General features: G+C 39.2%; 1 protein-coding gene across 1 annotated transcript; it reads left to right on the top strand.

Moving 5' to 3' along the window:
- Positions 1-1,149: 1,149 nt before the first annotated feature.
- On the top strand, positions 1,150-25,874 carry LOC137573902 (uncharacterized). Its single transcript, XM_068285976.1, has 4 exons — positions 1,150-2,621; positions 22,037-22,694; positions 22,843-22,971; positions 23,482-25,874. The coding sequence occupies exons 2-4, from the start codon at positions 22,193-22,195 to the stop codon at positions 24,345-24,347; spliced, it is 1,497 nt and encodes a 498-aa protein (XP_068142077.1). The 5' UTR covers positions 1,150-2,621; positions 22,037-22,192; the 3' UTR covers positions 24,348-25,874.
- Positions 25,875-26,592: the final 718 nt, after the last annotated feature.

The following is a 26,592-nucleotide window of genomic DNA, read 5'->3' as shown; positions in this document are numbered from 1 at the left end:
CAATCTCAAATTTTGTTCTTTTTTTATATTTATCTATCCAAACGTATTCATGCATTGAGGGGTGATGAAGTCGCCAGTCTGTCTTTGGTCTAAATGGCAGGACGAGTTGGTGACTTCTTTCTGCATGCTGTTGTCCAGCAGTTTGAGTGCCTATCATGGGTTTCTAGTGTGGAGAGGTACCGAATGTCTTCGGATATCGCATTTAGTCGACGGGATGTTAAGGTCTCTGTGGATGAACGACCTTCATCTTCATCCTTTTCATAGTTAAACTAGTCTAAAATAGAAAGAAATGAGACCACCGAAGCTTACTTTAATAACAATTAACTTAGTTGCTGTGATATGTCCGATTTTTCCAACCCAAAGCCTATAAAAGCAAAACAAAATGTTATACCAAATGCCGTGGCTTTGTTTTAGTAAACGAGTCAAGTGTAATAGGGACAGACAGGGAAAACGTGGTCTTTTTTTCTTTTTTTTTTTGGCGTCCTTTCTCTGCTACATTGCATATAGAATATGCCATGCATAATAAAACGAGGGGGGCGTCACTTCAGCTACTTGCATATTATACACAAGGGTGATGGGAAACAGCACAGAATATACGGCCAGACACAGACTAGTCTAGTTGACCCCTGTTCAGGTGGATGACCAGACCTCCGACAGACCCTACCGTGAACGACCTATAGCCTAAGTCTCTTGATAATTGAATGCCAACGACCTGCAAAAAGGATTAAGCATTACTGCACTCCGAGTGCTTACTGAATCTTGTTCTTTTTGGTTTTGTAATAAGAATATGAATATTTATATTAATTGTGAACTGCAATGAGATTTGAAATTATATGGGATGTGCCTGTATCGTCGTCTCACTTTCTTTGTAATGCGACGACGACCCACATAAATCATTCACAATTAGACACACACACACACAGGCACAGCACCTGACCGACTTGTGCCACCAATTGGTTGGTTACTGACTGACTGACTGAACTGAACTGAGTGAGTGGCAATAAGTGAGTGAGTTTCACTCAAGCCAAAACATATCAAAACTCATTCACAACTCACTCAACATTCGTTCCGAATGCCAAAACGTTCCCCGAACGCAGACGAGACACCGTGGACCTGTTCCATGGATTCAGTATGTACTTGAGACCGGTTCGAAGCGTTGCCAACCGACTACCATTTGGCAGTGTCGCGGACGTTTTTCAAAAAACACCACTAGACACACTACAAAATTACCAAAACAATAAGAAGGAGCAAATACCACGAATCGAAGCCGATCAAAAAATTAAAAAAAAAAAAAAAATTTATATAAAAATAAATCCAAAAATTTAAAACCGTGTTCACAATAAGAATCAATGTTGTTTCGTTTCGATTCGATCTTTGTATTATCGTTCGTTTGTTTGTTTGTTTATTTTTTTTAATGTGATTTTTAAAGATATTTTTTGAAAAATTGAGTGAAAGAAAACGAAGGAAAATAGCTATTATCACTATCATCCTTAACCTCATCATCATCATTATCATTCCGAAGTGAAGTTCTATGGGTTAATTGAGCTGTATTCAAAATACAAAACAACAACAACAAAAACAAGGCAAAAAATAACAACAAAACAAATACGAGAAGGAAAAAAAAAACAAAAAAAAGAGAAAAAAAATAAGCAGCGAAAAGGAATTTGCATAGGTACAAGCCATAAACAAATCTCGGCCTTTTTGGAGAGCGCGCGCGTCTTGGTTCACTGATTTAATGCCGCAAACAGATTGCAGATTGTAAACTGCACTCCAACTCCGATTCCTGCTTCTTCACGGTCCTTTCCTGGCGGGCTGGTGGATGGTGGCGGTGGCCAACCTGACTGCTTGTTGTTCTTTTTGGAAGCTTGTTTCTGCGGAAGACCCAGACCCAGTCCCAGCACCCAGACCCAAACACTGACTGAGCGCCAGAGACCGACCCGGTGAATACACCAGCAGCAGCAACAACAACAACAACAACTGCAACAGCAAAAAAAACCTCGCCGTTTGTTGTCGTCCAAAAGAATTTTCTTTAGCAAAAAGTTGGTAGAAGAAAAACAAAAAAAAACAACGAACCTCATCCAAGATTTACAACGACGAGGAAGCCAAAGCAAAAAGTGTAAAGCAACAAAGAAAGAAAAAGAAAAAAAGTGAAATAAAGAAAGAAAAAAAACAACAACAAGCAACAAAAAAATTAGCGCATAGTAAAGTGCATTCTGTGTGTGCGTGCATGTGTATGTGTGTGAGTGTGCCACACAATGTGTGCACGTGTGTGTGTATGTGTGTGTGTGTGTGTAGAAAAGAAAAAAAAGTTGCTTAACTAAAAGAAAAAGTTTGAAAAGTGTCAAGCAAAACGCGGCTCAGGTTTGCTTAACTTGCCTCGGCTTTGGGTCTCGGCCAATAACCTAACGACATTTTGTGGCATGCAACGCGACGGCGACCCCAGTCTGCGGCTTAATTACCGTTATCCTTGCACAGCAGAAACAACAACAAACCCAACACCAACTAAACGGCATACACTGGAGACAGGTGGAAACTACAAACATATACAAACAAACAACTAGCCTCAGAAACATTCCAATTGGCACACAAAAGCCAACTAATTGGTAGCTAAATTAAAACAGGTGAGTTTCCGTTTTAACTTTTTTGTTTTTATTTTGATTTTGGTTCTTAATTGTGCTGTCAGCAACTAGAATTATCATAGCATCTATTATTGCAGCTAAGTATATTAATCATATTCCGATTGACCATTTAGATATGTCGCATACAAAAAATTCTTTAAATTCTCTACCCAGATTTATCAGTTAGCTCTTTGAGTCTTACGTGTTTATCAGCTACATTCTATCTAATTTCGAATAAGCATGCAAATTTATGATTCAGAAATAATTAAGTACTTACATTAATATTGTTAGTAGAAATTCATGAATTCTTAACGTTTGAAGTTCAAATTAAATTGAAATAGTCTCTTAAAGGAAATCTATTAACAATTCGAAGAATTTCAACTGCTATTAAGTGAAATTCAATTGAGAATCAAATGGACATCTTCTCAAGTTTAGATAAGGATAAGCTTAAGAGAGTCAAAACTTTAAGGAATATTCAAACCAAAACTAAAACAAAATCAAACCTTTTTGGTATGGGGGAAATTAAGTCGTGTTAGTAGTTTTGTCCTAAGTTTGTCAAGGTTTTTGTCTAGAAATTAAGTGGTTTGGTAATCGGATGATTAATTTGTTAATTAAAAACAAAACGCTGGAATTAGCGGAAAGATATATATGTATGTATATATATTATTAGCATAACATTCCAGATTATTCAGTTGAAATGTGTGTATGTACACCTTTTTGGAAGCTACCTAGAAGACAAGAAACTTTGATCTTTTAAGCAAGTTTTTTTCTCTTTTATTATCATTCGTCTTCTTCTACTTATGTATTTCCCTTTGTGGCGGCGGTTGGCGGTGCGACATGAAAGAGGAGGGCCGAACAACATAGCTTTCCAAAGCCAATTCCAGGGAAGTCCACTTTAGTTGCATATTGAGTTTTCCTTCATCTGGCTCGAACATACATATGTACATCTGTACATATTGAGGAAAGACAGAGAGAGAGAGGATCAGAGTAGGGGAAAGAGTAGAGGGCACTTGGACAAACGACTGACAGGCTGGCAGACTGCTTGGCTTCATCTCTAAATCTCTATTAGACAGAGACAGACAGCTACAGATGGATAGAGATAGATACAAAGCAACAGTGAGTGTGAATGAGAGAGAGATAAAGGAATAGAGGGGGAGAAAAAGTGAATTTATCTTTAGCTGCACGCTGAAAAATGATGGCAATGACAAAGTGATTACTGAAAAGCGGCATTCAAAAGTACAAGCAATCAAAGTTCAAGTTGAAAAATAACATTTTCAATTTACAATTGAAGTCGTCGACCAAGCACCTCCCTCCCCCCCACCCAACCTCACTAGCCCCTTCAGTGCTCCCCACTCCCCCCGTAGAATGTGTTATGTGTTATGTAGTAGTTTGCCTCTGAGGCAGCAGAAAAGTGAAATGCTTTTTGGTCCAGACAACAAGCACAATACAACAAAAAGAGTTTGATCATTAATCATTTAGTTGTTGTTTTTAACCGCCTTAAATTGTATATATGTATGTATGTATGTGTGTATATAATCGACTCTCTCGAGTGCAAGCCTTACCTTGTATTGGAAGCACGTTCTTGATTTGAATCTTCTTTATACTGTTCTTTTTTTTTTTTACTCTCGCAGTATTTTTGGTTGGCTTTTTTTTTTTGTTCTTCTTCTTCTTCTGTAAATTGCTCGTCGTCATGCTTTTATGATTTGGTATTTTGGTTTCTTATTTTGAAAATTTGATGCGCTCAACTTGATAAGGCCCCCCAACTCCCACCTCCCACCTCGCACCCTTCCCCATCACCTCACCTCACCCATGGATGGATGGAATTGGAGGCCAGGTTATTGTTACACGTATCTTTTCATCCTCACTCCTCCCTCCTGATCGAGTGTAGTTGTAGGTGTAGGTGTGTCCCCAAGCCCATGCCCAAGCCCTACCCTGCCTTACCCCACCCTGTACCCATTCTAAAAACAAACACAAACACTCTATTCAAACAGTAGACAATTTTCCAAAATAAAATCCAAGTATTCATTGCATTGACTATATTTAAAGGTAATGACTAGTAGAGAGTAAATTATATTTAAAGTAACTTATAAATTAAATTTAATTCAAGTGAGAAATATTTTGTAACTTTGTTTAACTTTTAAATATAGAAATCAACTTGAATCAAAGTTCAGTCTTAACCGGGCCAAAACTCCCTTCAATGCACTGCAATTAAGCCAGTAAAAAGTGCTCTGTTCTTGCCCCTTCCCCCCTCAAAATGACAGCACATGTCTCTACCCCTCATCGGCATAAGACCACCCCCTTGTGGACCTACAATGGGAAGAACAAATAATTTTACTTGGTGTACAGTTTATTATATAATTTTTGTCCCTTTCTTGACTTTTATCTTACGTTTATTATGCCCCATGGAATTTTTCCGGGTGATTTTCACTGGCGGCTGGAGGTCAATGTCTTAATATGCCCATCCAAAAGCCCAACCCCCTGCTCAATGCCTTGTCTCACTCTCATTTTGCTCTTCACAGTGTTTAAGAGTTGTAATAACTTTTGCACAAGTTTGTTTAGACATTTCCTTGTTGTTTCCATAGATAGAGAGAGAGAGAGGAGGAGCAGAAGACCCCCCGCCCCCTTCACCCCCTCACTCACCATCGAGGTGGATATACTTGGAGTAAAGTCTTGGTACAACCCTCGTAAGGGGAAAAACGTTGACTTGTAATAATCATAATCGTAAATTTGCAAAAACAAAAAAAAAAAGAAACAAGGAAAAGCGAAGCAAAGAAGCTGGCCAAAAAGCTTCTGCGGCTCGTCCTTTGGGGCCATTTAGCATTTTGCGCGTGGACGTAGGGCGTGGCCATGGGCGTGGGTTGTTGTATTTGTAGGCGTCATCATCATTATTATGGCCTCCTTTATTTTTTTCTTTATACCTACATATACATATATATCTTCTTCTTGGTGTTTTTTTTTTTCTGTATTTTCTTTTGCTGCTTCTAGGATGCGTAGGTTGAGAATGTGTTGGCCCTGCCGCCTGCCCACTTGGCCAAAGCATTTTGTGAAAGCAAAAAAGAAAAACTTTTCTAAGCTTCATTTTCAAGTTTTATTGCTCGGCATTTTTTCCGCGCTCTGAAATTTGCTCTATTAAAATTCCAGGAGTCTTCTCGCTGGTTGTGCTGCTCCTTCGTCTCTTTAGGATGCCGCAGATGCCACACAATCAGCGGGTTGCAGCCTGGTGGCAGTGCTATCATTTATGCAGGTTGCCGCGCTGCAAGTTTCCCCCCCCTCTCACCACCTTCCTCATTTCCTCAATTTCCCTTCACTCTCCTAGTTCTTCTTCTTTCATACTTCATCCTCATAGCTTTATCCTTATTCTTGCTGGCGGCTTAGCAGTTTTGTAAGAGCCAGCTGCTCCGCCATCTTCTTGTCCTCTTGGGCTGGCTGGTTGGTTGTAAGCCTTAGTTATGTCTCTCTCCTTCTCTCTATTTCTGTGTGTGTGTGTGTGTGTGCGTGTTTGTGTGTGTGTGTGTATGCGTGTGTTTGTGTGCGTGTGGAACTGGCATTTATCTTTTGATAATAGTTAGTTGTGCTAGTTGGCTCCCAGCATCGCATCGCATCGCATAGCAGGCACCAGTGGTGTTGCCAGGATGCTAGTCCAATCCAGAAGAGGGTTAAGTGCCACTTGGTTCGAGTGTTTTCTCTAGGAAATCACAAGTTTTTCACTTGTTTACAGTTTGTCAGCTGGCAGTTTCTTTCATGTTCTGAATCGAAAAGCAACTGGTTCTCATTTCCAGAAGACTTTTGAAAGCGTTTTAAAGTTTATTCCATATTTTTAATATTGTCCATGTTAGTCATCCTATTACTTTATTTGATTTTAATGTTAACAGTTGATAGTTTTTGAATCTCTTTATGCTTTTGGCTTAAAATCACCTCAGCCATGTGGAATGTTTGTGATGTTTGAACCCTAGTAAGTAATCTCTGCATCCTACCAAACCCCCTTCTACTTGCAATTCTTGTGACCATGTCTCTGCTCTCAGAAGAAAGTGCTGCAAGCATATGCTACGCTAGTAAATTCGCCATTTTCCTTTTTCCCAGACGGAAAAAAATATGCATTCAAACAAGTCACACACACACACAGAGAGAAGGAACCAGGATAGAGATGGGAAATGAAAGAAGGGGACATAAATATACGTAATATGTATATGTATATATTGGGGAAAGATACTGCTGCACATCCACAAAGCTAGAGGCACTGGCAGTTAGTGGGAGGAGCAAACGTTTGGATCCTTGCTGAATCCTTTTTCCCGGGCATCGTCTTGCAGTTTTTGGTGCGTTTGTCTCTAACAAAAATATTTATCTATATAACTGTAAGCAGGATAAACGCACACACACACACACACACACACTGAGAGACACAGAAGAAGTGTGACCCAGGGAGTGATGAAGAAGAGGATAAGGCGGGGAATGGTGGGAGAGGATAAAGTTTAGCTACAACAACAATAGATCAGTTTAAGTACAAATGCCCAACTTGGCCTTCTACAACTTGAATCCTTGCAGGTTCTTTTGGTCACAGTCATTCCCTTCCCTTCCCTTTGGTCGTCACCATCATCTCATCTCATTTCGTCTTACCCCCCTTTGTCCCCAACATTACTTCAAAATACTTTTGCGGTTATTTTTTTGTTTCTTTTTTCACGCGTCCATTGTTAAAGTTTAATGCCCAATGGGCATGGTTGTGGGCGGCTGCGGTGCGGTGGCGGGGCGTGGCTTTTTACAAATTTCATGAAAATTGTCCACAGCATAGGGAAAACTTTTATTTTTATTATTTTATTCTGCTTCTTGGTCGTTTTTTTTTTTTTGTTTTTTTGATTTTTATTTTGTCTCTTTCTCTTGTCGTCTTTCTCTTTTTAGTTTAGTTCTTCCTTCTGCATTTTCTTTTTCCTTTTTTTAACTTGCTCAAATGGAAAGCGTTATTTTATTGAATTTCTTCTTCTTTTCTTTGTTTTTTTATCCGATGCCAAAAAGAAAATTGTTGCCACAAAGTTTTTCGTTTCATTTTCCATTTTGCTGCCCCTCCACATAACGTAATAGTTGACGAGGCGTAGGTGAGGGAAGAGGGAAAGTGGAAGTGGAGGCTGCTCATTTACTTTACAATGTTGTTGTCCTTGCCGGGTTGGTTGTGGTGTCTCTTCCGGTTTTTGTTGCAAGTTTGTAAGAACTTGAAAGTTTTTTTTTTTTTTTTTGTTCTGTTGGTTTTTTCTCTCATTTTAGTTTTTCCTTTACTTTTTTTTTTGCGCCGTGGCTGCTGCTGCTTTTGTTGCATTAGCTGGCCGTTGAGGCGTAAAGTTCAATGGCGGGTTAAATGGACTTAATACCGGAACTTTTTCCTAACTTTTTCTTTTTTGTGTGTTTGATCGGGCAAAGTTTTTGGTTTTTTTGGTCTCTCTTCCTCCCCTCACTCTTGTTGTTGTTGTTGTTGTTGTGCTGGAACAGCTTAAAAAGAGATTGGCCGGGCCAAAGGATTTGTCAGGTTGCAAGTGTGAGTAAAACTGATTTTTCCTTTTCCTTCCCTCGATCCTGTCGCATTCGTTGACAGTAACCATAAGTGATAACCCTGAAACTGAACTGAACTAGAGAGAAAGAGTAATTCCTTTTGAAAGTTTTCCCTTTCCAACCCCCTGACCCCCTTGAAACGTAAACTTTTCTATTGATGATGACAAAAGAGGGAAAAGTTTTTAAGCATTGTTTAGGAAATACTTTTCCAATTGCTCAATGAATGAAATATTTGGCCAAAAGACACAGAAGAAAAAAAAAATATTCCTAGCCTATGTAAATTTTTGATTCAATTTATGTATGTACTTAACTTTAAGTGCGGTTAGCCATTTGTGTCCTTCCAATTGTTGAAGTTGTAGTGTGAGTGTTGTTTCTTTTAAGAAGAAGCCTATTTCGGAGGCTATAAAATTCTTTGACTTTTGTTTCACTTAATTTTTGCGTTAACCACAAAACGAACACCTTCAACTTAATATTAAATTTCATCTCTACCCACAAATTTTCCTCACCTGTTTTCACCTTAGACGAACACTTAGGGGAGGTTTTCTATTTGTTTTAATTTTAAACAAGCCGCAAAGTCGCCGCAGGAGCCACATGAAGGAGTAAAGTCCGAGAGTTAACTTAAAACCCAATGAGAGAAAGAGATAGCTCGATAGATAGATAGTGAGAGAGGGAGAAAGTCGAAAAACCTTAAGCAAATGATGCGTGAAATTCAATACAGCAGCAAAACCAAGACCCAGCTTAGTCTCAGGCTCAAGTCCAGGCCGAATACCAATTCCAGGGTAAACATAAACCGCAGACAGTATGAAGAGGAGGAGGAGCAGCAGCAACAACAACATCAACAACAAATTCTCCACCCAAGTTTTTGAAGAGCCTTTAAGGATATATGGGCACAGGAAGAAGTCGATGAAAATGATGGGTTGAGTAGAGGAGTAGGGGGAGGAGCAGGAGCAGGCAGCGAGGGATTGAGACTGAGGCTAAGTGTTTCGCTGGTTGTTTGTTTTAACGCTGCTTTTTGCTTTTGCCGAATGTGTGAAAAGGCATCAAATGGCGTTAAAAATGTTTAAGACAACAAACGCTCACACACACACACACACACACAGTCGAGGGGGAACTGGTGACCTATGGAATGGGCTTGTAGAGCCAAAAGGGTGGAGAAGAAAGAAAGGGATGGGGAACCTTTTGGGTTTAGCGACAACATAAATTCCATTTCCATTGATTGTCGCCACGACGAACAGTTTTGTATGACAAGTTCGAAGTCTTGTTGCCGACATTTGTATGACTTCTGTTGGTACTCTCTTGGTTGGTTGGCTAGCTGGTGCTCCTCCTGCTCCAGTGAGTGTCTGTATGTTTTTTTTTTTTTTTGTACCTCGATAACTGCCACTCACCTGCCAGCATTTGTACTTCGCCCGCATGTCACAGAACAACCGCCGCATCCCAGCGCACAAAAGCGAGAAGTGTGAAGCGGAAACCAAACAAAAGCCGCCTCAAAAACACATTTGCAGAGGCCGACCAAGACCAAGAGCAAGAGCAAGTCCACGACCACGGCCAAGAGAAGACAGTCTTTAGTCTTTCTTTTATTTCATTTTTCTTTTTTTCTTCGCTTTTTTAACGAATTTTAATATTGTATTTATAGAGAGAAGAAAAGAAACGAAACCAGAAGAAAACAAGATATTATTCCTCCCTCCTTCTACGTTTCCCATCATGTCGGAATCTGAATCATTTCAATCTCTACGGCGCTTGCTTTTCCTCTCACTTGTTTTGTTTGTTTGTTGACGATGAAAAATCTCCAATGAATATAGTTTCTGCCGCCTTTTTTTTCACACCTTCTACAAACTATGGCTTCCTTTTTTTTCGGTGTGTGTGTGTGTTTTTTTTTCGGAAGGCACTTTTATTTAAGTTGTCGCTGCTTACTTAACAACTTGTCGCCTTGCCAAAAAAAAAAAAAGCCCAAAAGAAAAACCCTCCACACAAAAAAAAAAAACAAGAAAAGAAAACAAAAAATATAGCGAAGAAGTGGAAGTAAAAATTGCTAGCATGTCCTTTGGGCAAAAGGCATAAAAAGTTGACACGGGACGATGTGTTTTTTTTGTTCGTTCTCTTCCTACTCCTTTCTTTTTGTCGTCTTTTGACGGTTTTGTTTGCTGGCCCGACTGACCCCCTTCCATTTTCTGTGTTTTCTTTCTTTTTTTTGCATAACTCAGTCTCTCTCTCTCTCTCTCTTTCTCCCATTCCCTATCCTCTTACTTTTGGCCAAAAGTGTTTCTTTGGGCAACTGAAGTTCTGGTCTGGTTTTGGGTCGAGGGTCGTAGTCTTCGTCGTTGTGATGGAAACTAATTTTTTGACACGCGCTGACACAAAAAAAAAAGGGAAAAAAATACATCAGCAGCGTAAAGAACAGGTGGTGAGAAGTGAAAGAGTTGAGGACTTAAAGGGTGCAAAAAAAAAGCTGCGAAAAATAGACATTAAATACTTGAAAATTAAGCAAAATATAGTGAGCCTTGAAAGAGAATAAAATTTAACCCAAAGATCTTGTTGGTTTATCTATCAGATAATGACTGTTAGAGTTATCAATTGCTTAGTGGAAAAAAAGTGTGGCTGCAAATTTCAAATGCAAAAATGCCACAAAGCATCGCACTCACACATAAAAGCCAGTTAACCAATTTATTTCTTTTTCAGACCAGCTTTTCATCAGCCATATAGCTTTATATGCATATCCCATATATGTATATAGATATACATATATACATAGGTATATGGTATATAGGTATTTACTCACTCGGCTTTTTATTTAATTCGATTTCATGGCAAAAAATTTAAATTTTCCTTTACATGTTGTATATATGTACATATATATTGGGTTTCATTCTGTTTCGATTTCAGTTTTTAATATATATTTTTTGTTGTGTTGCTTTTGGTTTATATATTTTTTTCTCGTTACCTTACAACCGCAAAGCACAGATATTTCGTAATTCCTGTATTAATACGGACAACGAAAAAAAAAACCAGAGATATAAATTTGTTTTTCTTTTTATTGTTGGTCGGGTGGTTGGTCGGTTGGTTGGTTGGTTGGTGTTGGGGTATTGGGGTTTCCCGATTGCTGATTAATGTAGATGGCGGCCAGAGCACAAATGTGTGCACGTTAGCATTAAACAAAAACCAACAACAAAAAAATATACTACAGAAATTTTTGTGTTGAACTTTTATTAGAGCAATTAAATTGCGGTTGAAGGAAACGAGAAAAAAAAAACCGAAAAACTGAAAAAAGAGTTGAATTGAGTTGGATTTTTGTGTTTTTTTAGCTTTGCGATTTAATGTTTAGTAATTTTCACCCTACAAAAGAGACATTGGGACACAATGCATACATAAGTATAGACGATATAAAGTGAAAGAGATAGAGAATAGTGAATGGCCTATTGTCGATTCTAAGTGAGGTGAGTTGAGGTTGGTTGGTGGTTGTTGGCCCGGTGCGGGAAACCTGGCTCAACTAATTAGCCATCATCAACAGCGGCGTCTACACATTTCCCATTAAATAAACTGCAGTCTGACCACAGGTAAGCCATCAAATAGAAATAGAGACATAGAAATGCGGAGAAAGACCAACAGGCAGACAGACAGCCAGAGATAGAGAGAGAAAGAGACACAGTAGGGATTGAGGAAGGGAGCAGGGTAGTCGGGCCAGTGTTAGTAACTAAATTAGCGGCGTGTTTTGTGTACCCTGTAAACGTCTTTGAGGGAAGAAGGGTATGATCAAAAATGGCAAAACTTAATGCTTTCCAATAGCAGCAAAGGAGAGGTTAGGTAAAGTAGAAACAAATAGATAGAAAGGTATATACATACATAAGTAAAAATAAAGAAATCAGATGATCCATTGGCTCACATTAAGACAGGTTCATTGGGTAATTCTTGTTTAAAAGATTCTCAAAAGGACTAAAAGTCAAGTCTTTGTTTCCATTGCTAGGATAAAAGTTGTTTCAGTTCAATGCAGTCTAGGGTATCTTTGCGATCGATGTTTTCCAACTAAATGGTGGGCCATAGTTTTGGTTTTGGTTTTACTTTAGCGTTTTCGGCGCTCACTAAATGCAGCCACAAATTATTGAGCTTCAGTCCCGTCTCGCCGAGACTTGGACCCCTCGCTCCCTCCATCCTAGGTTCCCTTTTGGTACTTCTTTTGTTTCATTTCGGTGGACGACTCTAATACAGACATCTCAGTGTCAGAGTTGGTTCTCTCAGGCACTGTTTTTCGTTTTCTTTTTTTAGATAAAAGGTTTTTCATGTTGTTTTGTGTGGTGTTTCCATTTGATGGTCATGGTCATGGATGCAAAAAGACAACGGTAGTGCTCCATTCCCCGTCGCACCGTCACCATCGTCATCATCATCATCATCATAGTCATCAACGTAGTGCAGTGGTGGCTAAGTGGAGGGTGGAGCGGACTGCGGAGTGCGGAGTGCAGAGTGTCGAGTGTCTCGTTTCGAGTCGGTGGAAAAACTTTTAGTGAAAACCGTTCGACAGCCCAAAAATTATGCATGCAGCCAGCCAGTCAGAAGAACTGACTAAAAGCCTCGACTTTATTAATGTTTGTTCAAAAAATTTAAGTGTCTTTCTTTCTTTCTTTCCCTGCTGTCTCTCTCTCTTTCTTTTTTTGGCTAAAATGATTTCTGGCTGTCATTAATTTTACCAAGAAAGGAAAACCAAAAAACAAAAAAAAAAAAAAAAACGATATCCAAACGAAAGATGAAAAACAAAAAAAAAAAAAAATGTTATTAGCGTGCGGGCCAAACCAAACACGTTTCCTTTCCTCTTCTTACCTCTCTCTCTCTCTCTATCTCTCTCTCCTTTAACTCTAAGTAGTTAGATTGGCTCTAGGCCTTTTTCAGTCTTAGCCGCCTTCTGAAGAAGCTCTTCTTCGTCAACGATGACAACAAATTAGACAGTTAATGTTAACAATCTTCTTTTATGATATTTACATTTTTTTTTCCCCTCTTTTTCTTTTCTTTCTGGCGTCTTTTTCTGTATGGAAAAATGTTTGTTAATGTTGATTTATAAATAGCTTAAGAGAAAAGAAAAGCTTTTTGTTGGCGGTGAGAAAACTTTTAGACGCCGACACATTAACTCAGGTAACTTGCTAAGATAATGTATACACACAAACACACGCATACATAAGTAGAATAAACTTCAATATGATAGATTCCAATCAATCTTTAAAGAGAGAAGTTTCGTATGAGAATTGAAGTTGGCAGAAGATGTTCCTTAGGACCCAGTTAATTCTAAGTTAAGAGACTATTAAATTAAGTTTTGTTTAACTAAATGCTTCTAATAGGTTTTCTTTTTTGTTAAATAGGATTTTTTTATTTGGTGACTTCAAAAAATAACAAAAAAAAAAAGTTTGGCTTTTTTGTTTTTTTTGCATTTTAAATAGAAAATCGTCTCTAAAGACCATCAATCATTTTTCGCTAGTCCCTTTCCCTGCCCACCCACTAAGGATGGTCTTATCCACACAGATGTCTACTCAAATCTGTATCCCTCCCTCTTGGAGCTCCCTTCCCTCCCTAAGGAAACCTCCAACACTGTGAAGCATGTCAACAATACAAATGATGGGCGCGCATCAATGAAAAATGGAGGCGTGGCAAAGGCATCAGCTAACTGTAATAGAGATAAATTTCGCTTCATTTTTTTCTGATAAACAAAAAACAAAAAAAAAAAAAGTGCCGCTGCCTTTGTGCTCAATCAGCGAACGCGCTGACAATGTCATTTGGCGGCAATGGCAAAATCGTCGTCGTCGTCGTCGGCGGCGGCGGCGGCGGCGGCGACCACTTTATTGGCTTTAATGGCAAGGTGTCCCCAGCAAGAAGATTGGAGCAGCTGTTGGCCATCCAGCTGTAGCATTAAAGTGTTCCCAAGTTGCTCTTATTCCTCTGCTCTGTTCGCTCAGTATCTATCTGACTGTCTGTCTGTCGGTACGTGCGATTATTATCATCAATTTTCTGCCGACTGAGTGAGTGATGATTGTTACGGAACGGAACGGAAACTTGGGCTATGGTTTGGCCCATTGCCCCGCTGCTGTTAGCCCGATTGTTGTTGTTCTAACTGTTGGTGGGTGGCAAACAATTTTTGTACGCCCTGAAGTGTAACCTACATAGAATAAGAGGAAGGTAAAGAAAATATACTTAGAGTGGGATGATATTTGTCTGTCTAACTGTCTGTCTATCCGTTCCACAGTCTCTCTGTCTTTCTGTCGCTTTGGCTCTAGCGTTAAAAACGAACTCAAGTGGAAAACAATCTAATTTGCTAAAATTCCTTCCGCTTTTTGCTTTAGCTTTGCCATTTTCCTTTACTCCTTGTCTCTTTTTCCCCACTCTCTCTCTCTCTCTCTCTCTTTCACTGCCTGTCTCTTGTCCCCATCAACTCAATTAAAGTTGATGGCCATTTTGCCATCTCTCTCTCCATCTTTTAGCAACAACTCTGCCAATATAAATTGTTGACTGCCGCCTTTGACTTTGACTTTGTCTTGTTTTATGAGCTCGGGCAGCTCAGAAGAGTTTCTTATTCTTGTTTATAGACATTTTATTCTCTTATAATTTGATTGAAGTTAAGTCAATTGCCATTTTGAATTGGTCGAAATTTGTGAAATTTTGTGCTCTTGGCTCATTTTAAATCTTTTGTACACTTGCTAAAGAATTTCCATGGTTTATTAAGTATAAATTTATAGCAAATATGTATGTAGTTTTGCCATTTCTTGATTGGCAAGTAATTCATTAAGGACGCTTTTCGTTTCTTTCGACATTTGCTTTTCTTTCAGTGTTTTCTTCCATATAAGAGTCGTATCTTAAGTAACAACAATTAGATAAGTTGGTCGTTTAAAGATTTCAGGCCAATGATCAGATCTAGTAACCTACTTATAACTATAACTATGTACCAACTCACACCGATTTAGTTGATATGTCTATCAATTTATCTTATGGCTACTTCACATGCTCTCTCTTATAAGGTTGCTTCTTGTTTGTTCGTTCAATTTCTTGATTATTTGGACTTGGTTGGTTTTTTGTTTTTACTTTTATTCTCTTGTTTTTGCCTTGACCTTTTTTCTCCACAACAATTTTGTTGCCTTTGGACAAGAGCCACGTTAATCTATTGTTTTGGCCAGGGCAAACATGATGACAACCATCTAGACTCCTCCCTCTATTGGCTCATTGGCATTATCGCAAGATGACTTTTAGCATATATGTATGTAGAAATACATATATTTATATATGTATGTATGTAGTATATTTTCTTATTTTCCCATTTTGCCATTAATGTCGGGAAAAATTGTTGTTGCTATTGGAAAATTGTGTGTGCGTGTGTGTATGTATGTATGTGTGTTTGTTTGTTTGTTATCCTTGTCCATGTCCATGTCCTGCTACTCTTGGCTTGACATTGTCTTATCCTTGCTGACCATGACTGCTCCTCCGGCTGCTCTTACTGCTTCTATTGCTATTTTCTCTCATACCACTTCTAGCCCGTTGATATATGAGGCATTTGCATGTGCCATAAATTTTTCGCCTGACTTCTTTCTCTTTCTCCATCCTTGTTTGCTCTCTCTCTCTCTCTCTCTCTGTGTGTGTCTCTGAGCCCTTCCCTGTCTCTGTCTTTTATTCTCATTTAATATTCATAAATTTTTCGGGGTTACAAAAAAATAAAGGAATGAAAATAGAATAAGGACTAAACTAATTTCCACAGCTGTGTGTATTTTGTGTATATATGTGTGTGTGTGTGTATGTGTCTTATTGTCATTTATTTAAGCCAACGCCTCTCTCTCCCTACTTCTCTCCTTCTCTGCTACTGCTTATCCTTGCTAATTGTTTTATGTGCCAAGATTTGTGTCGCTTCTTTTGGATGGCTTTTTTTTGTTTTGGTTGCTTGGAGTCTGCCCTTAACTTGTTTGTGTGACACGCCTCCTACTGAAAGGAAGTATGTGTGTGTGTGTGAACATGTGAAGCATATTGGGCTAAGAGAAGGAACGAGGAGAAGGCGATGGGGATACATTGTTTTCACTTGCTTTTCGATTAGATGTTGCCTTGTTTTCTTGTGCCAAACAACATGGAATTAATTCATTTTATGTTTCCTGTTTAAGAAAAATGAAATCGTTGTATCTCTACTGTTTCCCCTTCCCCTCCACACTTCTTGGCTGCTGCTGCTGCTTACGCCTACATATTGATTTTTGTATTTATTTTCCTTCATTTCGTTTCCCATTTTTTCTCTCTCTCCGTCTCTCTCGACCAATTTTCATTATTTCTAAGGTAAAGAGTCTGTCTTTGCTTGAAGGTTTTTAGCTTTTGTGCGTAGTAGTAGTAGTACAGTGTAAGCTCGTTACAAAGGCCAACGTTGACTTCAAAATCTTCATGGTAATCTTAAGTCAAGTCCCTGAACTACTGTACTCAGAGAGCTCATCCTTTCATCTTCTTTGACTGCCTGTTAGCCTGCTTGCAACGGCTTCTCTCATTGTGTAAAGAAAAATGATGGCCATAAGAGCCAAGAGCCAAGAGCTGAGTGCTGCGAACTGCGAGCCGAGGAAAGGTGAAGTCGTTTGCCGTTTGCTGTTCTGCCCTTCCTTCTGATTCTCTGAACAATTTTTGCGCGTGTGTGGCCTGCGGCTGCCTGAGCAAATCTATCAACTGCCGCTGCTGCTCTCAGCTCCCAACCATGTTGCCTCCTTGGAGCCTCATCGCCTCCCTATTGCTGCCTACGCCCCTGCAGGGGGCAGTCTTTATTGAGTTTGTGAGCAAGCAAATTGCATTAGACACTTGGCAAAAAAAAAAAAAAAAAAAAATAGGGAAAATAATAATGCGAAGAAAAGATGTGGAAAAGAAGCAGGAAAAGTTGAATAAGAAATATTCTTAAAGTATCTTTAAGACATTTTTTTTTATGTTCAAGTCATAACTTTTGCAGCTGCAAAATGAAATTAAAATTTTATTTTTTTAACACAAGAATATATCATAAATATGCATAAGAAAAAGTATAAAAAAAAACCCCAAAATGAAAAGATTCAACTCAAGTGATTTTTCTTTCAAACATTGCTTTCCCCCTCCCTCCCCTTCCCTTCCCTTTCTCGGTTTCTTTCACCATCTCAAGTGTTTGTGTGTGTCTGTGTGTGTGTGTGTAAGGCATCCTTTTTCACTCATCAAGAGTAAACTGCGTTCCGTTTCATTTGGTTGTAACTCGATCGGTTTAGCTGCCCTTTCCCTTAAACATTTCTCTTATGAGTTTAAGGCCTTAATGTCTTATTGACAGCTCAGGATTAGAATGTGAAGCCTCAAGTGTGTGTGTGTGTTTGAAAAGGGATTATAAAGCGATTTGTTTGTCGAAAATTATGAATCTGGGAATCAGTTAGCAAGCAGAGCTCCCACACGCTGTGTGTGGTGGCATTAAACTGATGAGAGAATGAGAGATTGTAATGGAGATTTTCAGACTGTAACAGAGCAGCGAACAGATTACATACATATATGCACATTCATCTCTTTGGGGCAAGTCTCGTTGGCTTATCAATTTTGACAGTCTGTGATGAGAACAATGTCGACAAACCGGCAGAGCAGAGTTCAATGAATGAAAAGGCTTTTGTGGCATTTCATGCGCCAAGGCGATACCAAATTAGTGCATTGTTAAACAATTGCATGAAAGGATTGTACCTGATATGAACCAAAATATAATTAGTTTGCCTTGCTCGTTAGTCCGCCGTTCTGAATGTATCGATAAAGGTAAAACGGTTACGGTTATATAATAATCAAAAATAACCTTAACATATGCTTGGTCTTTATCTTAAATTTTGGAAAATTGTTTGCTTCGATTTTACAGTGAACAAAAAAAAAAAGACAGAAATCTTTTTCCATTTTCGTTTTCAAGTTCGATTTGAATTTGAATCGGCTATAAAATGTCAAGTTTATCAGCTGCCGATGGGTCAGTTTTCCTTCTCTTTGCTTCGGTCTGTCTATCTCTCATTCATTTGATGCGGTTTTCCAGTTTCGCCCCTCCTCTTCCAACTCGTTATACAACTCTATTAGCTTTCATTTCCAGAGCTGATCGCATACAAATCAACTAATTTGTGTGTTGTCTCTTTTGAAATGCACTCAAAGTGGATTTTCGTTGAGGTCTCATTCTCAATAATTTATGTAAATCTTCTCAAAGAGCTTGAAAGCGAAAAAGAAAGAGAATGGGCTTCAAGGAGACAGAAAAATAGAGAGAGAGAGAGAGATAAGTTGATTTCAATTATCATGGAAATGTTTTTTTTGTTTCATTTCGTTTCGTCATTGTCCGTTTTCTAGTTAACTTGGCTCAAAGATTTTCTCTATCTTTATTATCCGTAAGCAAATTATGTTGTTTCTCTACCGCACTCTCTCTCTCCACCTTTTCCAGGAAAGCTTTTCTTTCCAAGAATTAGGTGTGGGCTTCAGACAGGTTTTCTTTTTCGCCCTGTTGTTCTGGTGTGCAAATTTTTTTCCATTTCGAGGGCTTAAAATGCCATTTACAACAAAAACCTCAAAACCAAAAAGAAAACTCAAATTTCGCTGGTGAATGTCCTGAGATGAAAATCAGGCATACAAAAAGTGTGGCTGCAAATTTGTACTTATAAAATGCTAAAAATAATTAATTAGCTTTTACAATTCACTTACTTTTAGAGCAATTATTAAATTTTTAATTAAATGTTTTCTCACTTTGGTAATGCGTTCTTTTCCACTAAATTTCATTCCAAAATACACACACGTTTAGGTAATTAAGCCAAAGAGACAAGAGAAACGGGAGGGGGAGGGGGGGACCAAATGGAAACAATTTGGTGTGTGCCAAATTAAAAGCCAACTCTTATGCCATAACAAACATATTCGACAATTTCCTATATTTGCCCCCTCAGACCCCCACCACACAACCCAAAAATAAAACAACAACAAAAATATGAGCACGCACGCATACAATATTATGTTCAGGACCTCCAAACGTATGTACGTTTATTTGATGGCAAATAAAACTTCCATGCGAAAATATAAATGAAAATAATGTTCAAACATTTCGCACTAATTAAAAAAAACACTGACATAAATGCAGCAAGCGAAGTCGCAAAAGGGGGTGGCGATGGGGAGATGGAGGTGAAACATTTTCTGGGTATTTGAGTGGGTGGTTTTTGGGTTGAATTCAATTGGATTGGGTAAATACAAATATTTAAACGCTGCCAGCGATTCTTATTGAAGGACATGTGTAATTGCTTTTGCCATACAAACGTTGTGCGAGTATGTGTGTGTGTGTGTGTGCGTGTGTATCGCTTCAATTGTTTCGAATGCCATCAATACAGTTATTAAGCGTTTAATGGCCAAATGCCAATGCGAACATTTTAATAATTCAAGCAAAGTACCTCAAGTTGAGACAACAGTGATTACCACATAATACCAAAATCATTCATCAATTCGAAATATCTTAAATTAAAGAAAATTTAAATTAACCAAATCGATTATTAACCGAATGAGGGTCACTTGGACGTTTGTCATTTGAATTTTTCATCAATTGATCAGTTGATAAAGATGGAATAACTTTTAACTGCTTAGATTTGATGTTGGAGTAACTAATAACTAGGTTTTAATCGCAAGAGATAACAAAACCGTGTACATTCAACGCCGAATGGTAAATAAGTTTTTTTTTAAAGGTTTTTCTCCATTTAAAACTTTGAAACGAATGTTTTTGTATTGTTTGATTTTCGGTGGGCGTTACCTCATCCTCGTTCAATTGATAAACCGCTAGAGGCAACAATTTCACACACACGCACACACACACACACTCGCTTCGGACATTGAATTGAAGTTAGCTGAAAGAGGCCCACGCAATGGTGTCGTCATAAGGCAATGAGGCAGTCAGGCAGCTGGCAGCTGTCACAACATGGCCAAAAGACGCAACTTTAAGCCCGACTCCCTCTCTCCCACTCCCGTGGAAACCCTCCAAAAATCAAGGCCCCCTTCCCAGAGCCCCTTTTCCATCTCCATTGAAGGCAAATCAAATAGAAACAACAACAGCAAACTGATACTCACGTGACTTTACAATTTATTTCAAGCATGCAGTAGAGCTAAAGGCAGAGAGAGAGAGAAAAGAAAGAAAAAATGAATTTATTAATAGCCCAAGTCGACGATGTCGAGAAGAATTACTGCCACCCACACACAGGCACACTCCCTCTATCACCTCCCAGTCCCACCACCAACTTTAACTCCATCTGCAATTTCAACTCCATGTCCACCTCCACCACCTTCTTCGTTTTCCTTGTCTTCTTCTCTACTCAGTCACTTCAGTCAGTATTCATTCAGAGATTCGCAATTCGCTTGGTTGCGTTGCGTGAAGGAAGTGCCACACACTCATTCGCCCCCCCTCTTGCTGCTGGTCGTCTCTCTCATCATGGTTTTGGGTCTTGGTCTCTGAGCCCGGCGTCAATTTATGCGCATCACGTTTTCTCATTTTCGAGAATGACTAAATATCGTTTACTCCACACCACCAAACCCATTCACTCCACCTTCCACGTCCCTCCGATCCTTACCACTCTTCCTCTTCACCATCAGCTCTGGCCAGAGTTTTATGCAGTTTGCAGATGCATTTTGGCCAAAAACAAAAACAATATTATTTAACTTTCTGTGTTGCCTCCAAAAAGGCGCGTGGCAAGTGCCAAAGACCTCACCTGAAGTTTTCTGTTTTTTTTTTTCCTTGTATTTTGATTTTGTAATAGGAAGTTCTTCTTTATCTTTCTTTTTTTTTTGGCTAATGCTAGAAACGTGCCAAATAGTTGATGGTTGTTAGTGTCTAGAATTACTCTTCAGCGTGTAGGATATTTCCCATGCATTCCACATAAATTTGCACGTATTGATTAGTTAGTTAGTTGGTTTTTTTGTTTTAAGCAATTTCCCTCCAAACCCATAGAAAACAAAGTAAACCAAAGCCAACTTGAGCTGCCACTGCAAATTAGTGTTAATTTATCATGATTATTGTTTCACAACGTTTTGCCAATTGAGTTCGTTTAGTCAAGTGTGCAGACATTGATACACAGATACACAAATGCACAGATACAGATACAGATACAAATACATTCTTGTACTTTCTCTTCCTAGGATGCTTTTTAATAAAGCAAATTCGTAGGGAGAACTGTAACTAATTCCGACTTTCAGTCTTGATATCAAACTGTCAAACTGTCAATTCTTGTTAGCAGCGAATCGACTGTCATGTGTGTGTGTGTGTGTTTGTGTGTGTTTCGATGTGAGGAGTAGCAGCTACTTTTCAAGTATCTGCTCAAAAATTCAATTTCCAGCTGAAAAGATACAATATCCAAGGCAAAGGGGCTTGGGACATTGCAGGAACGAGGGATAGAAGTAGATAGATACAAATTGGAAATAGGTAGAAAACAGTCATTGAAAAACGATTGCTGACATGACATGATTCTGGCATGCTGCTCTATACATACATACATACATACATGTATAGATGGAATGGAGTAAAGTGTAGGATATGGAGCATGGAGCAGAGATGTCTATAAGAGTAGGTAGTAGAATGAGCAGCAGTCAGCAGGATTACCACCAAAAATAGAAGACCTGGCTTAGCATAGATAAAGTGTGCATGTGTGCAAGTGTTTGTGTGTGTGAATGTGTGTGTGTGAAAAATGAAACACACTACTTGGAAGCATTAATCATTAACAAATCACCAAAAAAACAACAGAAAATATCATTGTATCTTAGAACCTCGTTGCAATTGCATAATATTTCACTCAAGTGAAATGTTTTTCCTCTTTAACTTTGTGTATTTTCACTCTCCACTGACAGCACAATTAAGGTTCCAGTTCAATAGAGAGTAAGCCAAAGAAATAGAGAAACTAATTTAATTCAATTCCTTTTAGAGCTTGGAATAAACTCACCATCATTTACCATGCTGCAAGCCAAGCTACTGCGGCAATAGACAAGCGACAAACGGAAGTCCAACAACACCCAAAATCTAAATCCTTAAACCAACCAATACCAATACCTATTTTTAAACTCGAAGACGAGTAGGAAAGATGCCATCCATAGCGAACGTCAGTAGTAACTTCCTGCCATTGCCATTGACGCTGCCACCAGCCTCGAACGATGTGCGACTGAGTTACGTTGTAAATCAAGTTGCATCCTCCGCATCGTCAAGCTCCTTCTCATCTGCCACATCGTCAGTCTCATCCGCAGCGTCGTCAATATCATCATTATTAGCATCCTCTGCATCCTCATTGCCTGCATTCAGTCCACCAAGGATTGAGAGTTTGGTGGCCAGTTCAGCGGAGGATTTGAGCAGCTTTGGCGGTGATGTGACATTCGACATCTTCGATGACGATGACGATTTGTTTGGCTCACCCATGGCCTTTGATGCCAGCGAGCAGGGTCTATGGAATGGACGTTTTGTGCCCCCACCGCCGCGACCGCCATTCTTTGTGGATGAGCCAATGCCCGTAAGCGATGGCCTTACCACATGTGATTTATGCTCCTGGGCCATGCCCACCAAGAGCACATTTATGTTCGAGGGCACAATAGGTGAGGAAGCTGCGTAATTTTCCGTTACTCGCTCGACATGCTTTCTACCACAATCCTCAATGTTTTTTTTTCGTACTCACTCTCTATTTCTTCTTCCCTCTTTTTTTTTCTTTTTTGCGTGTGTGTGTGTGTGTTTACGTTTCAGCAGAAAAGGCCACGGAACTGGGCTGGCCACTGACGTTGATCATTGTCTCGGTGTTGTCGGCGCTGCTAGGCGCCATCATCATGATTGCCGTTGTGCGCTGTCGGCGCAAAAAGTCCTCCAACAATCGAAATGGTGAGTACATGAAAACAAACTAACCAAGCATCTATTCGCATGTTGAAGGCAAATAGTTTACAATTGCACAATGCACAGTGGGCCTAAGAATCGAACCATTGGAACATACCCAAAGTATAATGATGTAGACCTAATAAGTCTAAAGCGTTTTTAATGCCAATCAAAGGTCGATCATTTTCGCTGATATGCAATATCGTTTACAATAATCTTAAATATTGCTTAAATATCAAGAAATATGTAAGAACAGCAACAACTCTTAACTCTTTTCGAGCATTTGCGACAATCGTTAACATTTCGCAATGTTCCTACTTCATTTTTCAACCACTGTGCATAGTAGTTAGCCTTTCGTTCATAGCCTACATAGTATGTATGTACATATAGACATACATGATGCATTGATGTGCGTTCTGTTGACTCTCTTTCTTTTCTTTTTGCTCTCTACCAACATTTGCCAACTGCCAACTGACTGTTTTCGCATCTGGTGTTTCCTCTTCATCTTTTTCATTGCAGACACGCACGTGCAATGGTGGTCTCGCAACAAACGCGCCCACGGCCATGGAGGCAGCGGTATTGTCGGCGGTGTCGGTGGAGTCGGTGCGGGTGTATTGGGTGGAAGTAGCTCAGCGATTGCTGGCAGCAGTGCCCACAACAACAATAACAGCAGCAACAACAACAACCATTTGAGACGCAGCAACATATACACGGCACACCCGGCGGATAGTATACGTGGATTGCAACCGCTACCGCTGCCTATGCCCATGTCTATGCCACTACCTATGGCAATGCCGATGCAATTGCCATTGCCACCAACAACTCAACCCACGCTAGGGGGCAGTAGCAACATGTCTATGGCGACCATGCCGCCATCAGCAGCAACATCTGCTGCAGCGGCAGCAGCAGCAGCAGAAGCAATGGTAGCCAGCGCGCCGCCAAGCAGCAGCAGCAGCAGCGGCGGCGGCAGCAACAGCTATTTCCATCCATATCATCATGCACATCATCATTCACATCCACATGCACATGGACATGTCCATGGACATGGTCATCCCCACCAGCATCATCACCAACATCAGCATCAGCATCAACATCATCATCATCAACAACAGCAACAGCAGCAGCAGCAGCAACAGCAACAGCAACAACATATTCCTCTCTACCCGCATGACTGTGATGATGTTGATGCTGCCTGTGCTGCTGATGATGAGGATGCCGCCTACGAAGAGCCCGAGTATCATCAGCCCCAGCAACTGCGTCCACATAGCAGCTCCTCCATGTCATCGGTCACGTCTTCGCCTTCGCCTTCGCCCGTGCCCACAGCAGACACGGTTGCATGCCGTTGGCCTCAGGCCTCCACTAGTGCCATGGTGATAGCCAGCTGAGATTCGGCCGACAGCTGCTCCTGGCGGCAGCAGCAGAGCGACGGCGGCGGCGGCGTCGGCGGCAGTACTAGTAACTGGATCTGGCAGTGACATGTTGCTGGCAGCATTGTTGCAGCAACATTGCAGCCTACTTTAAATGCGGCACACAAATTCGAGCGCAGATCATAAAAAGGATTACATGTAACAATTTTGTGAAGTTTATTTTGTGCCACCAGCTTAAAAAGCAACAGCAAAAACAACAAAAATGTAGCAAGTCCATAAGCAAAATCCCAAAACCAAAAAAAGAAGGAGAGAAAAAGAAAATATGAACGCAAAACCGAAACGAATTTAGTGTCACTTCCGTTTCTGTGTGTGCTCCCAAACACTATCGAACCCAGGACCAAGCAAAGGAGTCAATGTCAATGGGTGTCTCGGTGCGGTGCGGGCAGTACCGCCCCGGAATCGGAACTCCGGACTCCGGAGTGCTGTGTGTGCGGTGAGTGAGCTGTGTGTCAAGCTCACATGCTTTTCCTGGCCTGAGCTCTTTTTCATGCCATGCACGTTTTATCCTTTATTGCCGTTCGGCATTAGAACAGGGATTTTGTCAGATTAAAGCAAATAAAAGGGCATGCTTTTTGTTTGCAGCTTGCCAAACTGGCAACTGGCAACTGCCTGTCTGTCTGTCTATCTGTCCGTCTGCCCGTCCCATTGTTGGGATAATGTCTCGCTGCTTATGATGATGACGACGATGGCGGCGATGCCACAAGTTTTCAAAACTTTTGTTTTTTTGTTTCTTTTCTTTTTTTTTTTTTATGGGATGACTTTCGGCGCAGAAAGTCGTTTTGGGGTTTACTCCCAATGGTCTGTCCCTTTTAGCCATAGCCACAAAAATTGTTAACATTCAAATGAATTTTCCAACTCTCTATGAAAACAAAAACTTTTCATATGAATGGAATATTAGAATATTAATATCGGTTACATCGATATTCTCAAAATTTAATGATAAACGAATCGGCCAAGCCGAATCAAAAATTAAATGAATATCTTTTTAACTTATATTTGAATAACTCATTTTTGGATTTGAAAAGTGTCGATAATATTCATACATTATCTGATAAAGATCCAAAAAAGATCTCATATATGAATATTAAGAGATTGCAGGGTATTTCTTGGTCGTCTTCTAATTAAACACCATGCTAAGTATGCAGTCTTCTTTATTGTGTTTAAATAGACAAAATGTTTGGGGTTTAAGCCTTTTTGCAGAAATATCCCATTGGTTTCGGTTTCGGTCTCATTTTCGTTTACTGTTTTTGTATTTTTGTGGCTAATTTTTTGTTGTTTTTTATTTGTGTTTCTTTTGGGGACCTGCTGCTCTTTGGGTTTGCTGTGTTTTCGTTGGCTTTGGGTTGGAGGGCCAAAAGAATTTTGTGGCTTTTCACTTCATTCCTGTGCTGTGTGCTTTTAATTTTTGTCTCTCGTAATTACAACAACAACAAAAAAAGAATATAAGAAATCAAAAATATAAACAGCCACAAAACCTAACCAAAATGAAAACAAAAACAAGATAAATAAATTCATATTGAAAAGCAAGGCAAAGAATATTGAATAATAATAGCCAACATACATATACATATATATGCGAATACTATTATTATTATTATTATTATTATTATGAATAACAACTATTATACACAAAATCATTAATCAAATTACGAGCTCTGAGAGAAGGGGCATTTGCATTTTTAAATAGTTAATAATGCAATTTTTTCATGACAAGCATATCAATTTAACAAACAAACTTTAAACAAAGTACTTAAAAACAATCAAATACCATTACAAACTCGCGCCATTGTAAATACAAACAACAACAACAAAACAAATATTGTATAAAAATGTTTTTTTTTACTCTTTATAATTTTTTTTTTTTTTTTTCTTTTTGTTCTTGTTTGAATTTGCTCTAATTAGCAATTAACTAAGCGTGCATGCAGCAACAAAAAGTTTTTTCTACAATACAAAAACAAAACAAAAAACAATCGTAATAATTAAATACTAAAAAAAAAATATGAATAAAATTATTATATACAAATATAGAAATTCAAATACGTGAATAAGTGAAATGGTAAACGAAACATTCCTCTTGAGAAAAAAAAAAAAACAAAACAAAACAAAAATTAACATAAAGTTCAAGTTTTCATTTTACAAACAATTAAACAACAAATACAACCAAAGACTAGTCACTTAAGTCATCATGTTGCTATGTACTTAT

Source organism: Drosophila tropicalis, unplaced genomic scaffold (genome assembly GCF_018151085.1).
Source record: "Drosophila tropicalis isolate 14030-0801.00 unplaced genomic scaffold, ASM1815108v1 contig_443, whole genome shotgun sequence".
Classification (NCBI taxonomy): Eukaryota; Metazoa; Arthropoda; class Insecta; order Diptera; family Drosophilidae; genus Drosophila; species Drosophila tropicalis.
Note: the sequence above shows the minus strand (reverse complement) of the source record. Positions and strands in the feature narration are given on the sequence as shown.